We start from the raw sequence: 18,025 nt of genomic DNA, 5'->3' as shown, positions 1-18,025 counted from the left end.
CCTGCACCACCTCTTCTCACTTAAAATTCATTAAAAAAAATTAATATTTTGAAACATAAAAAAATTTTATATTTATTACATATTATTTAAAAAATATACAACATATTTTATTTTTATATTAGGTGTTAAATAAATGTAAAAATATATTACTTTACTATTTCTCTTTGCATAATATTACAACAAAACCTGATTATAATTTGGGTCCTCTTTCTAATTATGATATTTTGTATGATATGAACTTCTTTCAATAATTGCACTTCATGATGCTTGTAAAAAGTTATACTTTATACAGTTAAAAATGAAACAGTTAATCTAACATTAAAAAGTTATCTGTTTCGTCCCTTAATTTTTGTTATAATACTTATTTGCAAGACATATAAATAATTTAATTTATGTTAGAAGATGGCCTTGACCAGTTCTGTAAAAGCTTTTATTTTTTTCAATATAAATACATTGAATTTTAAGTTTAATCTTTAAACTTATTTAAAAGAAAACTGGTTTTGGCTACACTTTAGTGATATGATGTAAGCCAACCGCTTTAAAAATAGCATATAACATGTTATTAGATATAAATATCTACTTGATCACTAAATAATAGGTTATTTTGAAATTTTCTAAATTTATACAGAAAAAAAAACTAAAAAAAAAATTAAGTCCGAGTTAATTATAATTGAGAGACTGTTTAAAATATTAAGAATATTTTAAGCTGCAGGAAAATATTTATTTATCCTTTGTTTTGTTTTTGGAATGAATTTGAAGTATTGAAAAAGAAATACTCGAGGGAAAAAGAGAGAAGAAAATGGTGTTGTTTATATTAATTATTTATTATATTATAAATTTGAAATACATATTTTATTATATTTTAGAATCCTTAAAATAATTTAACATAAAATAAATTTTCAAAATTGAAAATTATAATTAAATATAAAATTATTTTCAAATTTTAATAAATAAAAATTTATATTTCATAAAACATAGTTAATATTATATTAAGAGAAATAACCAAATTGCATCACAACTAACATAATATTTAAACCAATATAATAAATATTATTAGTTTTTGTTTTAAAATTATCAGTTAACAATATAAGATTGATGTTAAAACGAGTAATCCAATTGCATCTAATTTTTTTTTGCCTATAGATATTTTCAATATTTTATTTTAATTGCATCTTACTTAAAAATAAATATTTCTCAAAAGTCAAAAAGTCAGAGTTAACTCTATATTGTATATTATATATATACATTAAACTGCTTCTTGTAAATATAATTTCACATTAAATGACACTTATTCATTCTTAAAAATTATTTTTATCTTACTATATAAAGTAAACATCAATGATCTAAGTAGATTAGGATGATTTTTATTTTAACCTAATCAAGGAGGATCTTAATCTGTTTAAAACAGGGTTTTCTGGTATGGTGATTCTATTATCATTCTCCAAACAGCTCTTAACCTGGTCTTCATAGCTTCCACTGTAACGTGCGATTGAGAATTGTCATTCCACACCCAAACCTTTGAATCTTATTCGATTCATTTAATGACAACTTACTCTCCCATGTTCACTCATTCATGGTACCCATGTTCCCTTTCATCCTCTTCTAATATCTAAACCTTTCTCTCTCTTAACCTCTTCCCTCGTCGCCCACAACCTTCTTCGTTGCTTCTCAACAACATGACGGGTACCTCTTTCTCCTTTTTCGATTCAAAGTCTCATACTTTATAGAAAATAATATGTGGGTTTTGCTTCAATCATAATCTTCCTGGCTATCGGTTTCATGTTTTTTCTTCATTTAGTCTTCAAGGTCAAAGGGTATGCAGTTTTTTTCTTTTTTCCGTTATTGTATTTAGATTGTGCTGTTGTGATGTAATAATCTGGTTGTCATGGAATTGGGATTTCTATTATGTATGTTAATTTTCTCTGTCTCGAGTCTTTTGATTTGAGTGTTGTATTATGCATTGTTATGTCCTGAATAATGGTACATGTTTGATATTTTAAGCTGTGTTATAGTTTTAAATGAGAAGTTTGATGATATACTTTCTGCTGCCACGATATAGAATTCTAAGACAGGGGATTGCTCGAAAATAAGGTTGTTGGCTGGTTAGTGTAATGCTATGTTTTGGGGAATGCTAAGTTTATGCAAGAGGTGCATGTATTTTTAATGGATTGCAAATCTAAGTGCACATTCGTCGTGTTTGATATGATTATATATGTTTTGTTTGATAATGTCTTGGACTGTTTGAAATATGGTGATGACATTGAAAGTTGAAAATTAGAATAGTATGCTATATTTGTGAGAATGGTTGTATGAATGTACGTGTTCTGCTGAGTATATGTGTATTGGTGATGTTTTTGAGTTGTAGTAGTAACTTGCAAAAGTCTGAAAAGGGAAGTATTAGGGATACGCTCTATTGTATGAATGAAATGTTAGAATGTGTTGTGGGGATGAATTGAGTGCCTGAAGAATCTGTAATAAGCAAAGTATGAACTATGCGTGTTTACTGTGAATAGAATGATACATTTTGAAGAGTTTATGCACTGAATCATTGTTTACTTTGTTTTGTAACTGGATTAGCCGGATGTGACACATGTATGAGTTTGCCACACTGATATATGTCAAGGATGCGTTCTGATTGGTTTGATAACAGTATTAAGAGTATTCTGGTTAGTAGATAATCCTACATCAGCTAAAGCTGCATATTGTATGTTTAAATTGACATGTGAGTATCATTGCATTTTGAATTTAGTCGAACTCTGCAGTGGGATATTCCGGGAACCAAATCTTGGATGTAATGCTAGGAAATTATCGATTTGAAATTTGAAAATAGATTGTCTAATTAATCTGAGCATAGTATGTTAGATGAAACAAATGTTTTCCAACTGAATATTGCATACTGAAATGAGGTGTCTTGATAAAATGGTTCTGTGATCAAAATAAAGTAGAGTATGAATGTGTATATGTGGATTGAACCAGTTACATTATTTATATACATATGGACATTGATATAAAATCATTCTTCGATGGGAATGGACATTGATATACCCATATTCAACTACTAACTTGTGTGCAGAGTGCTCTACTGGTGTATTGAGTTTAAATGGGATTGTCTTTTTTCATTTTATGTTATAGAGGTTCTTTTGAAGTACTTAAAAAAAACTAACTTCAATGATGCATCAAATTACAGACAATGAAGAACCGATGATTGCACCTGGAACAATGTCTGAATTAGCATTTAATAAATATAAGCGATGGCAATGGTGGTTTCTTGTGGCACTCAGTATAGGCTTTCTTATCATAGGCCAATCTGCTGCTGTTATCCTTGGAAGATTTTATTATGATCAGGGTGGAAATAGTAAATGGATGGCTACTCTAGTTCAAACTGCTGGCTTCCCACTCTTGTTCATTCCATTATATATAATTCCTTCACCTGCAGAGGCTTCAACTTCTGTTTCACCTTCCATCAAAGTTATTGTTTTGATATATTTTTGTCTAGGAGTCTTAATTGCTGCCGATAATATGCTGTACTCCACTGGCCTGTTGTACCTCTCGGCTTCTACATACTCGCTGATTTGTGCATCACAATTAGCCTTTAATGCAGTTTTCTCATATTTTATCAATGCTCAAAAGTTCACAGCTTTGATTATAAACTCTACAGTGGTTCTCACTTTCTCTGCTTCTCTCCTTGCTATTAACGAAGACTCACAGGAACCATCAGGTCTTTCCCAGGGAAAGTACCTTATTGGTTTCCTATGTACCCTTGGAGCTTCTGCAATGTACTCTCTTTTGCTTTCCCTCATGCAACTGACATTTGAGAAAGTTCTGAAGAAGGAAACTTTTTCTGTTGTTTTGGAAATGCAAATCTACACTTCTCTTGTTGCCACTGGTGCTGCTGTCATAGGCCTATTTGCAAGTGGGGAATGGCGTACTATGCATGGAGAAATGGAGAGTTTTGGGAAAGGACAGGTTGCTTATGTAATGACTTTGGTTTGGACAGCAATAGCCTGGCAGGTATGCTCTGTTGGTGTTGTTGGCTTGATCTTCCTAGTATCTTCTCTCTACTCCAATGTTATCAGCACTGTCTCTTTAGCTGTTACTCCTATTGCTGCAGTTATAGTTTTTCATGATAAGATGAATGGGGTGAAGATAATTTCTATGCTTTTGGCTCTATGGGGTTTTGCCTCTTACATCTATCAGAACTATCTTGATGATGCAAAGACAAGACGTGCACAAGCTGTGCCTAGGTCTCAGCATGATTCTGCTTGTTGAAAACATTGAATTTGGCCATATCTTTGCTATAGTACATATTTTTTTTTCTTTTTATGCTTTGATTCCTTCAGTATAGCGTTTGCCAGCTTAGATTTCATTTCTCCTTATTCTCACTGAAAGAGTGAGATAGTACAGTTAAGGAGGTTTATTGGTTATTCTATAGATTATTGTTCTCTCATTTAGGAAATGAAATATTATAGGTCTGAGCACTGGTTGGAAGTCTCTGATCTTCTTATTCCAAATATTTTTTTGATGGCTTTGTGAACTGTGATAAGTTGAAAATAATTATTGGTTATTCTATAGATTATTTCAAATTGGATATAAGTTTTGTTTGCTTTTTTCTAATTATTGATTAATTGTAATCTCTGTCAGTGTCCAACTTCTTAATCCTATCATATCCAATTGAATTGCTATATACTTATGAGTTCTCCTTTACTGTAACAACCACAAGCTTCTGTTTATGAATCAAATCTCCTTTTAGTAATATAGCAATCATATCATACTGATAGATGATAATAGAACAACTTTTCTCTGGTAGCTGTTCAAAATTTAGTGAGAATTTTCAAATAAGAAAATTAACTTACACGAAATAAATATTTGTTAACCGAAAATAGTTCTTAATCCTAATATAATTTTTGTATTGTTCATACCACATTTAGTAATTTTATATCCTAATTTTATATCGAGATTAGGAGTTGATGTCTAAAACAAGTTAAATATTTTTTTTCTCTTTCCAACGTATATTTTAAAGACAAAAATATGACAGACAAAATTATAATGCAGATGATATTTTATATGTACGGTGATTCGAGAGACTTACGATTAGAACACTTACTATTCATATTTTTTATGATTTTCAGTAGGGTGTTGCTCCCTCCACCTCCCCAACCTTCTTCACCACCTCCTCAAACTTCTGCAAATATTTTTTAATTACAAAAAAACCCTTTTTTTACCTTTTAACCTTATTTTAATTACTATAAATCCTAAATTTCTACCATTTCCAACTCTCCTTCTCTCTTTCCGCAGCGCACCCCTAACTCTCCCAGTCTCAGTTCCTTTCATTCCACATTCTCACCACACTCTCACCTACCCTACTTCACCTTTAGCTACTCTAAATATTTTACACAGAAAATAAATTAAGACAAGTTACTGTTTTTAGTTACTTAAAAAACGCCAAATTGTGATAAGTAGTTTATGTGGTTAATGCTGATCAGAGGTTTATTCTGCCATGGCAATATTGCACAGTCTTGCAGTGGAAAATGGTTGCAATTGTCGGAAGAGGAAAATTTGATTTATGTCGGCCAGTTTTTGGCGGAGCATGGTTTGTTTGGACCGAAGCCACTTGTTTTCGGTTCGTAGACGGTTACAATGGTGAAGGAGAAACTGAAACCCGTTTTTCAGTTCCCGGTTTTCAACCCAAAACAGGTTCATCTGGTTTTGTAAGTTCTCTAGGTGTCTCTGTTTACGCATGTGTGACCTTCGTGCCCAATCCATGTTCGATATCATTCTCATGCGTTTTTGCTCCTCCATGAGGGACACAACCCAGTCAGACTGGTTCGAGGGCGGATTTTGGTCGACAGGCGTTGTTTGGGGGTCGTCCGAAGCGGAACCGGAGGTGACGAGGTTGAGGCTAGTAGGGTTGAAAGCAAAAAATCTAGCCCATCCCACGGCGTGAAATCATAGTCAAACGCGGGGAATGCATTTCCCAACAGAGAATCGGAAGAGGTAAGATCAGAAAGCTTGGTCTGAAACTTGGGAGGGAGAAAGGAAGGAGGGAGAAAGGGAAGAAACGCAGGGTGGTCGTATTTAAGGAGACGCGGTAGGACGAAACTGCGTAATTGGGTTGGATTAATATAACAAAATAATAAACTAATAAAGAAAAACTTAAAATAATCATGAAAACGTTAAACGGATGTTCACATCCGTTAGCGGATGTCAACATCCGTTAGCGGATGTCAACATCCGTTTAAGGCAAAATGGATGTCAACATCCGTTTAAGGCAAAATGGATGTCAACATCTGTTTAAGGCAAAATGGATGTCGATATCCGTTTTAGCTTAAAAGGATGTTGACATCCGCATTCGTTTAAGATTTTCATGTTTATTTTAAGGTTTATTTTAGGGTTTATTACGTATCTGGACGATAAAGTTGCTCTGCACTGCACCTTCACCAGCCCCACCGACCTTTGACATTGATGGATCAATTCCTGAAGAAATGAAACGTTCAAGACAAAGAATATCACAATGAAATAATGAGAGGATAAATTGAAAGAGAGGAAGAAGAATGTGTTTGCCGTCATGCATTCATGTAAAGGATTATAAAATATGAATCCTAAAAATAAAATTTTACTAAGGATAAAATAGGAATAAAGAGGTGAAATGAGGGGTAAAATAGGAATGAGGTGGTGGAAGGAGCAATGGGTGGTGGTGGAGGGAGCAACACCCTTTTCAGTATCACAGAGCTATTAATTCCACTGGCCCATTTAAGCAAATTTCAAGCCACTTTATAGGAAAAATATGGTTAAAAACTTAGAGGCATTTTTCTTCCTGCACCCCCTATAATTTCTTGATCCACCACCCTACTTTTTAAAATTACCGTTTTACTTCTGTAAAAAGCACTTCAAGATTACTTGCCTTTTCCAAAAAACAAAAAATTAGAACACGCTTTCTGTCCTTTTTGGAGCATGATGTCTACAAAGAGGTTTCTTTTTTCGTATATAGGGAAAAAAAGGGGTGGAATTTACGTATATGAGCAAAAGAAATTTAAATTATGTATTTAGGCAAGTTGTGGCGTTCAAACGACTTCTTATGAAGAAGTCGTGTTATCTCTCATCGACTTCATCCTAACATAATAGTCAGAGATGAAGTCATACATCTCCAAAAACGTTTTTAGGCTTTGATAATCGATTATTAGGCTTTGTAATAAATTACAAATTGTTTATGGTTCTTTATTACATTGAGAAACCTATTTACTATATCAATTAATTACTATCAATTATAATTAGAAACATAATTAATATTATGAGTTATAATTAGAAACATAATTAATACTATCAAATATTATAAATTATAATTATTACACAATTTTAGTATTGTAATCGATTACAATGCTAAAATCGTGCAGGGAGGCACAAGTTCACCTGTAATTGATTATCGAAAGTTTAAATGACTCTGGTAATCGATTATTAGAGGGTTTGAATGTTGAAACAATGAGTTTTTTTAGTCGCCATATATATATGGTTTATGGTTCTTGATTACATTGAGAAACATATCTACAATACGTATCTTGTTGTTTTTTATTATATGTTTTTAAATATAATGAAATAAATATATTTGATAGTATTAATTATGTTTCTAATTAAATTATATTTGTTTTCTAATTTTTTCAATTAATTAATTATACACAATAATTATTAAAATTATGTTATTCAAATTATTCTTGATTATATGTTTTAAATATATTTGATTGTATTAATTATATTTCTAATTAAATTATATTTATTTTCTAATTTTATCAATTAATTAATTATACACAATAATTATTAAAAAAAATTATTAAAATTATTCTTAATTATATGTTTTTAAATATAATGAAATAAATATATTTGATAGTATTAATTATGTTTCTAATTATAACTTATAATATTAAGGGTTAAATATGTTTTTAGTCCTTAAACTATTGGTCGTTTCTGGTTTTAGTTCATCTTTCAAAATAAGGTACAATTTGGTCTTCATTCTTTTCGAAACTTTGGTTTTAGTCCTCGAAAACTAACGCCGTTAAAAATGTGCTGATGTGTCTAACGTCTCTGTCCACATGTAATTGCTTTTTTGCTGACATGTGGACAGAGACGTTAGACACATCAGCACATATTTAACGGCGTTAGTTTTCGAGGACTAAAACCAGAGTTTCGAAAATAAAAGAGGAACTAAAACCAGAAACGGCCAATAGTTTAGGGACTAAAAACATATTTAACCCTAATATTAACTATGTTTCTAATTATAATTGATAGTAATTAATTAATATGGTGAATAAGTTTTTGAATGTAATTAAGAACCATAAACAACCTACATACTCAACAACCCAAAAAAGTTTATTGTTTGAACATTCAAACAATCTGGTAATCGATTAACAAAGTCATTTTTGCTATTACACAACTTTGACAAGCAATTATAAGAGAGTTTGTGTCCATTTACACTTTGTGTAATCGATTACAGAAGAGGTGTAATCGATTACAGGTGAATTTGTGCTCTCCTGCACAACTTTAGCATTATATAATTTATTACAATGCTTGATAATCGATTACCAAAACCTAAAAACGTCTTGGGGGTGCACGACTTTCTCATAGGAAGTCGTATGGTCCCCCACGACTTGCCTAAATGCCTAATTTAGTTTTTTTTTTTGCCCATATACGTGAATCCCACCCCATTTTTTCCTATATACATAAAACAAAATCACATAAAGAAGTTCTAAAGAACATATTTTCAGAACAAGATGTTTGGAATGCATTAAGGAATAAGCTTTTTTAGAACTTGAACAGGATTTCTACAATATCTATAATCTCTTTTGGAACAAGATTTCTTAAACCAATACTCTAGAGTAAGGTTTTACGGAGCACATGAAATGTATTTTGCAGTGAGTTTTTTTAACAATGTGTTCTCTGTTTTTCTTTCTCTATAGGTTTATCCCTCTTCTTTTTTCTCTACAGCGACCATGATGAAAACAGTAGTATGATGCAGTAAGAGAGGATATTTTATTCTGTTTACAGTTACTATGGGGTGTAGAAAGAAATATTTTAGTCTTTTCAACACCATAGAGGTGTAAAAAGAAAATAGGGAGGTGGTAAAAGAAATAATTTTTTATCCGTGAATGAACCCATGAGTATGCAATTGCATGAGGTTATATATTTATGAATTAGGATGAATGAGCTGTCGAAATCGAAAAAAAAAAAAATTAGGTCCAATCTTTAATGCACATTTGTGGTAGGCTTAGTTGTCACATGTTGACAACAAATGAAATTTTGAATGCTTAATACACATTCCCATCATTACGTATAATTTTTTAAGTGTTAAAGTCTCCATTCTCAACATTGACCATTATTTTTCTGACTTCTCTCATTAATATCACAACCTTATAATTATATTGATGTGACACTTTCTAATATTAGCCTATTGTCATAAAATATAATTATATCATGATTATTGCATCAAATAACATTTTTTTGCACTGCATACCACGGATAATCATAATTTTTTCTTTCAAATGAGCTCATTATCATTAAGTATTCTTTCATATAAGATTTTTGTTGTTACTATCAACCAGGTTAACGTATACCCTTGGTATAAGAAACTTCTTTCTTTTAAACTGTCTTTTTTTTAATGAGATATTCAAATCTAGAAGTTTCAGGGAATTTTGTAAAATATATCTAATTATGATCTAAATTTGTGTAAAATGTTAATTTGTGTAAAATATATCTAATTATGATCTAAATTTTGTAAAAACTATTTTTACTATTTTTTTACATTTAATTTCACACGTTAAACATGGTGCTGCAGCGAAAAATATATAAAGTATAATTTTCTTTTCATTTTCATCTGCTCAGCTCACCGTGTTTTTCTTTTTCTTCAATTTGCACAAGTTATGATATTGATGTTTGTATCATATGAATATGTGAAATTAATTTTTTTTAATAAATCAGTGTTATTTTATTTTTTACTTTGTCAAAATGGATCATTTAAAAAAATGCGAATACAATTAGTTAAGTGATATTATTTTGATATAAATTTATCACGAAAAAGTTATGTAAGATACACGATTTAAATACACAAGATATTTAAGATATGACTTTAATTCAATATATTTTAAACTAAATGTCAAAGTAATACAAATTTAGTTTAGATTTGGTAGAAGTCAATGATACTATTTTAATTTAAAATATTATAAACTAAAAATGTGACACTTTATATTTTTTTTCATAATAAAATTATGTAATTTTGTCATGACTTGTTCATATTTATAAATTTTTTAATTAAAAATTGCTCATTTGATAAATAAAAAATGTGTTATTTTGGTGAAAAAAAAAAGTCAAAATTAATTTTGAAGGAAAAATATTATTTATCGTTTCTCATAAGTTTATATTTTAAAAAGAAAATAATAACTATAAAAATATCATGTCGAAAAGGTTTTATATATGTTACTTTTCTTTAAAACGTTAACACGTTTATTCAAAATTCAAAAGAATTGCATGCATGTAAATTTTATTTTAAGAAAAAATACATAATATATTTTATTCAAAAGTTTACATAAGTAAACAATATTTTTACATTGTTTTCATTGAGTTGAGTGAATTATGCAATTTGTTGGTTTAAAAAGTAAGAAGTTGTTTTCATTTACTTTTATAGAGAATGAGAATAAGTAGTTGAATTTGACCAACCACAACATTAAAATAAGAGACACTGCTAAATTACTTTACACTGTTAAAACCGACTATTTTACTAAAATTTGTTTAATAAATTATAAAAATGTATAAAATATTTATATATTTCATTCATTTTACTTCTCTTAGATTTTAAGATTGTCTTCTTTAAATCAATATATTTTAGAGTTTTATGTGATTAATTATGCATTGTTTAAAATTTTAAACAGTTTCGCTATCTTAGTTCATATTTTTAGCTTTACCTGAATATATAAATTTTTTTAAAATACTTAATATTTTATGAATGGAAATGAATAGAAATTATAATAGCGATTAAACTGAGTTTGTTTTAATTTTAGTTTTATAAAAAAAAAACTAAAAGTATAAAATCTTACGTTTGGGTCGTAATAAAAAAAATTACGACATATATATATATATACTTTTTATTTTTTGACATAAAATCAATACTCTAAAAAATTGAAAGAACTTTTTAGTATAGTTCTTAGTAACAAAAAAATATTGAAAGAATAAACAAAAAATATTCTAAAAAAGTAATAGATAATTCTTATTTCTTAAAATGAATAGAAGATTCCAGTGGACTGATTCCAGAAATAAATTAGTACTTTTAGGATAAAAAGCTGGCCGAGTTGGATTTGTTAAAAATAATCAAGTTTGACTTATTTTTTAGTTGAATAAAGCAAAACCTGAAAACAATTATGAATTATGTATAATTAGGCAATAAAAAAACATTATTTAGTTATAGATAATATTTTTTACCAAGTCTTTTTATACGATAAATTTTATAAATTTATTTATTTTAGTCTTTGATCTGGTCAAAACAATTATAATTGATACCTATTGAACTTTACACCATAAAAATTTCTTATTATTACAATAAGATAAACTCATGTTTTTAAAACTTTATGAAACCTCGTCTTACAAATATATTAGTCACTATTTAAAATATATTATTATTATTTGTTAAAATAATCTCACTTAAGCGATTAATTTGTTTTGTGTATTCGCTAATAATTAAGGTCTAATTAATAAATGAACTTTAGTCATAAAATTGGAACCCTTAATACCATCATCACTTTTGAAAAAAAGTAAATTGTAATCATAATGCAATCTGGAATGATGTAATGTGTGAAATATAGAATTATAACTCAAGTCAATTATATACGTATAAATCATTAAATATGTGAGAATATATAATATAATCCAGAGTAGTGACTTTTTTATTTTAATAAACTAAAATTGATAATAATAATAATAATAATAATAAGTTTTGATAAATAAAAGAGAGTTAACTGTTTTTAATTTCTAAACTATTCCTTGTGAATTGTTTGATTTATGTTGATTTTTAATTAAGTCTTTTAATTGTGTTGTCCAATTAACTGTTTTTTTTATAGTCTTATTTAGTTATACTTTTATTATTTTTGAGTTTTAAAAAAATTAGAGTTTTGTTTTATTTGGTTTTTTGACTTAATTTTTATATTTCTTAACATTTGTATACCAAATGTTCATTTTTTTTAATCTAACAAAGTTACTTGTCCAATGATAAAAGAAAATTTAAGTGATAAAGAAGGAGAGTATGTATGAGAAAGAACCTATAAATGTAATACACAAGTGATATTTGAGTGAAATACGTAAAAAGTAGTGATGACCTGAATATATTTTGTTATTTGGTGTTACTAACTTTTCTGATAGGAATTAACAATATTGAACAATGCAACATGTTTTCACAAATTCTAAAAATGGTTTAATATATGGTTTAACCTATTCTACTCATCATCGGGATCATTTGGTTAAAGAATTTGAAAGTACCAAGAGAATGACACTAAGAGATACACACAATGTTTACAAGGAGGTCTTGTTACAGGATATGAATTTCTTAGTGTCCAAAATTGAAAAGTTGAATGACAATGTTGCTAATTTTAGAAGGAAACACAAGCACGATAGAAAATTGTTGCCAAGAAAGAAAATAAGTTTTCTAAATTCCACTAAATGTGAAGGCTATTGTCACGAAACTCATTAATGTCTTAATTGGAATGCAACTTTCATGACCAATGAAGACCTCAAGAATTATATGCTATATTTGAAAAAGAAAAAAGAAAAACATTACAAAAATTAGGTGTCTTGAAAAAAGACAAGAGGAGAAGCTAAAGAAAGCACAAGATAAGAAAACATTTATATAAAAGGAAACAAAAGAAATAAGAAAAAGGAAAGACAAAGAAAAGAAAGAAAGACAAAGAAGAGAACAAAAAGATAGAAAAAGAAGAAAAAAAAACAAGTATCTTGATTTGTCATTGAAAAGAAGTACTAACTCATTTTGTTTTGTTGTTTATGAAAGAATTGTTCATTAAGAAATAATGACAACAATGGGGAGAAGAAAGAATAATATTATATACTCGAAAAATTATCCACTCCATGAAAGGATAAGGAGAAATTTAAAAGTAGAGTTGCTTCTAACACTATCAAATATAAAGAGAATGAATCTTCTAATAGTAGACTTTATGACAATTTTCTTATATTGTTAAGCAAAAACAAGGCCACCTAAAACTTATAGCTGAAACATTATCTAGAAAAATCATACATTATTATTAAAATACTTGGATCTTAAATGTTTAAAGAATTGTATGTTGATGATTATGATTGTAGTTATAGTTGAGTTAATTTATTTATCGAATGGTGTTTCAGAATTTAATTATTTATACCGTTTGATACATTATAACTCAAATATTAGTCCAAAATGTTATTTAACGCGTAAAAATAATTTAATATTTTTAAATTTAAAGGAATATATCCATAACTTTTAAGATTTAAGATAAAAATAATTATATTTAGAAAAAACAATAAATTTAAAAATCATATAAAAATTTAGAAATTACAAAGATATATAAGCTTAAATAAAAGAAAAATGAAAGGAAGGGTGTTGTTAGGGGTGGAAAATGCAGTGTGAATGGTTTATAAGAAGTAGAAAAGGGGGTAGAAGAAGAAGAGAGCATTTAAAAGGGTAGAGAAGGAATTAAAGAAGAAATAAAGAAGGGGGGCAGAAAGTGGTTAAATGGGATGGACCCTACCAAACTCTCTTTGTGTGTTCCAATTCATCACCACAAACACCAACTTTCATTTCAGATTCAAGTGCCCACACCACTACTATCTCTCTTTTCTTCTTCTAATTACTGCCTTTTCTTAATTCCTCCAAATCTTATCTTTTCATTTACATTCCTCCTTAAATTATTTTTTTATTGACTTTTTCAATGTCTTTATTCATCGAAAATGTCAACGTTCCATTTTTTTTTTAATTTTATATAACTTTTTCGGAAACAATTAATCAAAATACAATCAAATGCTCAATATAACAATCTCTTTCACACCCACAATTTACCATCACAACTTTACTTTTTGGTAAGCATATAAATGAACATTTAATAAAGATGTAATAAATATATTTTTCACATAAACCTATTCAAATACATTAATTACAATGTTGAGTGGGTGATAAATGATCTAAGTGTAAATTGATTTGGATTTCTCCATCAACATTGAAGTCAATATAATTGAAAAAAAACACACCAATGTGAAATGTATTGTAATTTTTTCTTAACAAAAATCGAACTAGACTTGTGTTTCATGTAGTGAACAATTTGTGTACAAGGAGAATTAGAAAAAAAAAATATCTGTTTTTTTTTTTTCTTTATGCTGAAAGGAAAACGAAGAATGTGCACAATACCGCAAAACGAATAGAATGACAATGAGAATCACGGGTCGGGTCACGAAAAGGTAAAAATCAACGATTGTGGTTGACTCGTCCAAAATCTGCGAGCTTCCTGGAACGGTTTGCGCAAAACGACGCCGCGGCGGAGAGGTGAGGCTTCGCTGCTGCGGCCCTGGCGTCTGCCGCCGCGGCCATCTCCGGCGGCAATCCCTTGTGGTTCCACCTCCGGTTTGGACTCGCCCGAACCAGAGGACTCAGGCAAAGCGCCATACCAGAACCGGACGCGCTCTTTGTGTGTCCAAACCGCGATCGTCGAGCCGAAGGCGCGACCGTCGGAGTCCTCCGCCACCACGGCGAAGCCTCCGAGATGTATCCGCTTCCAGACGGCGACTGATCGCACTCGTCGCCGAAATCCTCGGTCCTCACGGGCGACATTCCGCGATCCGACGGGCGAAACCGCCGACGCGCGGCCGATGAATACTCCTCCGGCGCGCCGGTCCGATCCTTGTTCCTCCGGCGAGCAGGGAAAAGCGAGGAGAACCATGACGGCGACGCGTACGAGGATTTCTCGCACGACGGATCGGATTGAAACTTATCCGATCTGGACCGGAAGAACCTCGCGAATATGCGGAACTTGTTCAGGCGTTTCTTGAACGACCGCGAGTCGCCGTGGTACGCGGAATCACCGCCGCAGAAGGTGGGACCGAGCTGCGGAGTGCTGTAGAAGAGACGCTCGCGGCGGTCGTCGCAGCCCTGCCAGGCGGCGGCGTAGTCGGACTTCCGGCGAGAGACGTAGGGCGAGACGGAGCGAGGGAAAATTAAGGGTGGGGGAGGGTTGGGGTCTGAGGTTCTGGAACAATCGTCGGAGGCGCGTGAGATGACTCGCGTTAATTGGGCCTGAGGATGAAGGAGCTGGGCCTGGGCCTGTGCGGCAACGAGGGCTATGAGGCGTTCCCTGAGACAGGAGGCGCAGACCCCGACGGTGCTGCTAAGGTCTAAGGTATGTTTCTTGCACCTCATTTGGGTGTTGCATACGACGGCGTATTGGTTTGGGTTGCTTTGTTTGGCACCAGCATTCGTGGGTGTGTGAGAGAAGGAGAGAGTATGGTTGGTGCTGCAGAGAGTGAACTGAAAAAGGGAGATCTGATTGAGGATTAAGATGGCTTGGTTTGTCTTCTTAGAAAACAGAGAGAGTGAGGTTGAGTGAGAAAGTGAAAGAGGAGAGAGAAAGCATTCGTTGTCGTTTGAGTGTGTGTATGTCTGTGTGAAGAGTGGAACTTCTGCCCAATTCAATCGAAATGCTGCTAGATTGTATTATATTTCGAGCAGAAAAAGGAGGAGAGAGAATTAGAGACGCAAAAAGGAAGGAGTCAAATTACTTAGAAAAAAACATCTTATCCTTCACACCACAAAACACTCCACTTTAAACTACCTTCTCAAACTACTCACCTAGTATTTTCTCAAAATTATATCTTTCTGTAAATAAATTAATATTGGTATACTTCTTTTTCGTATAATTAATAGAAACCAATTAAACTTTTAAATATTTAATTGGGTCGTAAATCACATTTGGAGAAACGAAAAAGGGAAAATCAACAGTGTGATGAAAATAATTAGATATAAAATATACTTTAAAAATGAGAGTAGGGACAAATTGAATTGTGAAACTTAGATAGGTTGAAGAAAAGGATGGAGAAACAACTCTGGTAGTATGACAGATAAGGAAAGGTTCGAGCTGGACTCGAACACTCCATCATTCATACAACATCTTATTCTATCTAGATTATCTTTTGTTTGTTTTTATATATATGTACACTTTTTAATTATAGGGATAATTCCTTGAAAATAAGTTAATTATTGTACCTCCGATTCACTTTGTCATTGATGTTATTTTTTTGACAATTTTAGTTCTTAATTTTTTTTAATATCTGCATTTTGATCAATAAATATATATTTTTTGTGTATATCAAATGAATAGTTAGGTTAAAGTTGGATTCAACTACAAGAAAAAACAAATTGAAGATAAAATCCTAAAAGAATATCAAGGTCACAAATAAAAAATTAAAAAGTCCAAATTGTACCTCAAAAGAATATTGTAGTGACGGGCTAAGACAAATAACAAAACAGACGGAATGAAAAATATGACATCGTTTTGAATATGCCATATTTAATTTCGTTTTATGCATAATTAGTGAATTGTTGTAATTTTGATACACTACTGTTCAAACTCTACAAACATTATTAATTATCAATAAACTTTCATGCAAAATGCACTTTTTAAATATAAGTATTACACATGTCAACAATTTGTTATGAATGGATGTTTCTCTCTTTAGGTGTCATATAAAATGAAAGTAAAAACTTCGAAAATAAATTCAGAGTTTACAAGTGGTTTGAGTGAGATTGATCTAAAAGAGGAAACAGAATATATATGTATGTATGTATTTGGTCTTGACAGAAATGATTACGAAAAGAAAATACTAGAGCTTAAAGTAAAATAATGTTGTGTGGTATTTACCATTATTATTACTATGTATCTAACGTAATCTGATGTTTTGCTAACGACATATCTTGGTTTGTGGACATATAATTATTGGTTGGTTGAATCTTGAATATGTGGTTTCTTACCGTTCTCAACCCCAAACTTTTTAAAAACCTTTTTTATATTTCAAAATTTTGATTATTCTGTCTCAGACTTTTCCTTAATTATTGGTAATTTATATCAGTAATACGTATTCGTTGAATGACAAATAGAATATGGAAGAGCGTGAATTCCACGCTTCATGGGAGGCCTTGATTCAGTCAACGAGGTCAAACTTTGGCCTTTCGTCATCATGAACCAATCACCCTTTAACGGTAACCATCTTCTTTTTCATTGCACGCTGTAAGAAGTTGTGTCATTTTTTCCCTTTTCTTTTGGCATATGTGGCCCAAACTTTCTTTTAAAATTTAAATTAAAGATTCAAACAGACAAACAAACAAAACTGAAATACCAGTTACTTTGTCCAGAAGATTGAGTCAAACCTTTTTTTTTCATTATCATGAGATTAATGCAAACTATTTATAAGTTTTATCCATTACTATTTTTTTTTATTGAAAGCCTTACCAGTTAATTGCCTATTGTTTACTATCAATAAAATTAAACAAGAAGGCATTTTTAAGTTTAAGAATCCCATTATTAATGGTCTTCCTCGTTTGACTGGGAGTAGAATATTTTAACTAAGGTGTATTAAATTCACCGTTTCACTAATTGAAGCTGAGCAAAATAATATGGGGTGGTTGTTGACGATATTATTCACGTCGTGGTTTTGATTCTGACACATCGTTGGATATGCATATGATCTTCTGGAAAAACTTTAAGGGGTGGTTCGCCCTTACTTCCACGCATTTAGCTTATCAAGCCCTATTCATCCCTCTATCTATTTACATTTAAATTTTACTTCTTCTCACCTTTTCCACCCAATTTACACTGATAGATGTATGCAACCTGTGTCTTTGTTTTTCATATACATGCTTTGAGAAAAACAGAAGGTGCAAAAAATTAACCATGAAAATTATAATGAATGTATTAAATTTTAAAAAAATAATTAAAGAGAAAAAATAATTTAATTGAAAGATACTCAC

General features: G+C 30.8%; 2 protein-coding genes and 1 pseudogene across 3 annotated transcripts; 1 reads left to right on the top strand and 2 right to left on the bottom strand.

Annotated features, from left to right (window-relative positions):
• Nucleotides 1-1,429: 1,429 nt before the first annotated feature.
• LOC124843605 (putative purine permease 11) lies at nucleotides 1,430-4,571 on the top strand. 2 transcript variants are annotated; one of them, XM_047320389.2, is made up of 2 exons: nucleotides 1,430-1,683; nucleotides 3,188-4,571. In XM_047320389.2, the coding sequence occupies exons 1-2, from the start codon at nucleotides 1,677-1,679 to the stop codon at nucleotides 4,267-4,269; spliced, it is 1,089 nt and encodes a 362-aa protein (XP_047176345.1). In that variant the 5' UTR covers nucleotides 1,430-1,676; the 3' UTR covers nucleotides 4,270-4,571. The 2 variants fall into 2 exon arrangements, with proteins under 2 accessions (XP_047176345.1, XP_047176354.1); XM_047320398.2 differs by having other exon boundaries at nucleotides 1,677-1,814.
• A 753-nt stretch (nucleotides 4,572-5,324) lies between these two features.
• LOC148199179 (uncharacterized) lies at nucleotides 5,325-6,349 on the bottom strand (annotated as a pseudogene).
• A 7,772-nt stretch (nucleotides 6,350-14,121) lies between these two features.
• LOC124843624 (uncharacterized) lies at nucleotides 14,122-16,284 on the bottom strand. Its single transcript, XM_047320425.2, has one exon. It carries the CDS (start codon nucleotides 15,419-15,421, stop codon nucleotides 14,474-14,476), a length of 948 nt encoding a protein of 315 aa, XP_047176381.1. The 5' UTR covers nucleotides 15,422-16,284; the 3' UTR covers nucleotides 14,122-14,473.
• Nucleotides 16,285-18,025: the final 1,741 nt, after the last annotated feature.

The sequence above is a fragment of the Vigna umbellata genome, chromosome 4, assembly GCF_029865625.1.
Source record: "Vigna umbellata cultivar VRB3 chromosome 4, Vumbellata_1.0, whole genome shotgun sequence".
NCBI classification, from domain to species: domain Eukaryota; kingdom Viridiplantae; phylum Streptophyta; class Magnoliopsida; order Fabales; family Fabaceae; genus Vigna; species Vigna umbellata.
Note: the sequence above shows the minus strand (reverse complement) of the source record. Positions and strands in the feature narration are given on the sequence as shown.

Bases quoted from the DNA above. Each gene is read 5' to 3' on its own strand.
- LOC124843624 (XM_047320425.2), bottom strand. From the start codon at position 15,421: ATGAGGTGCAAGAAACATACCTTAGACCTTAGCAGCACCGTCGGGGTC.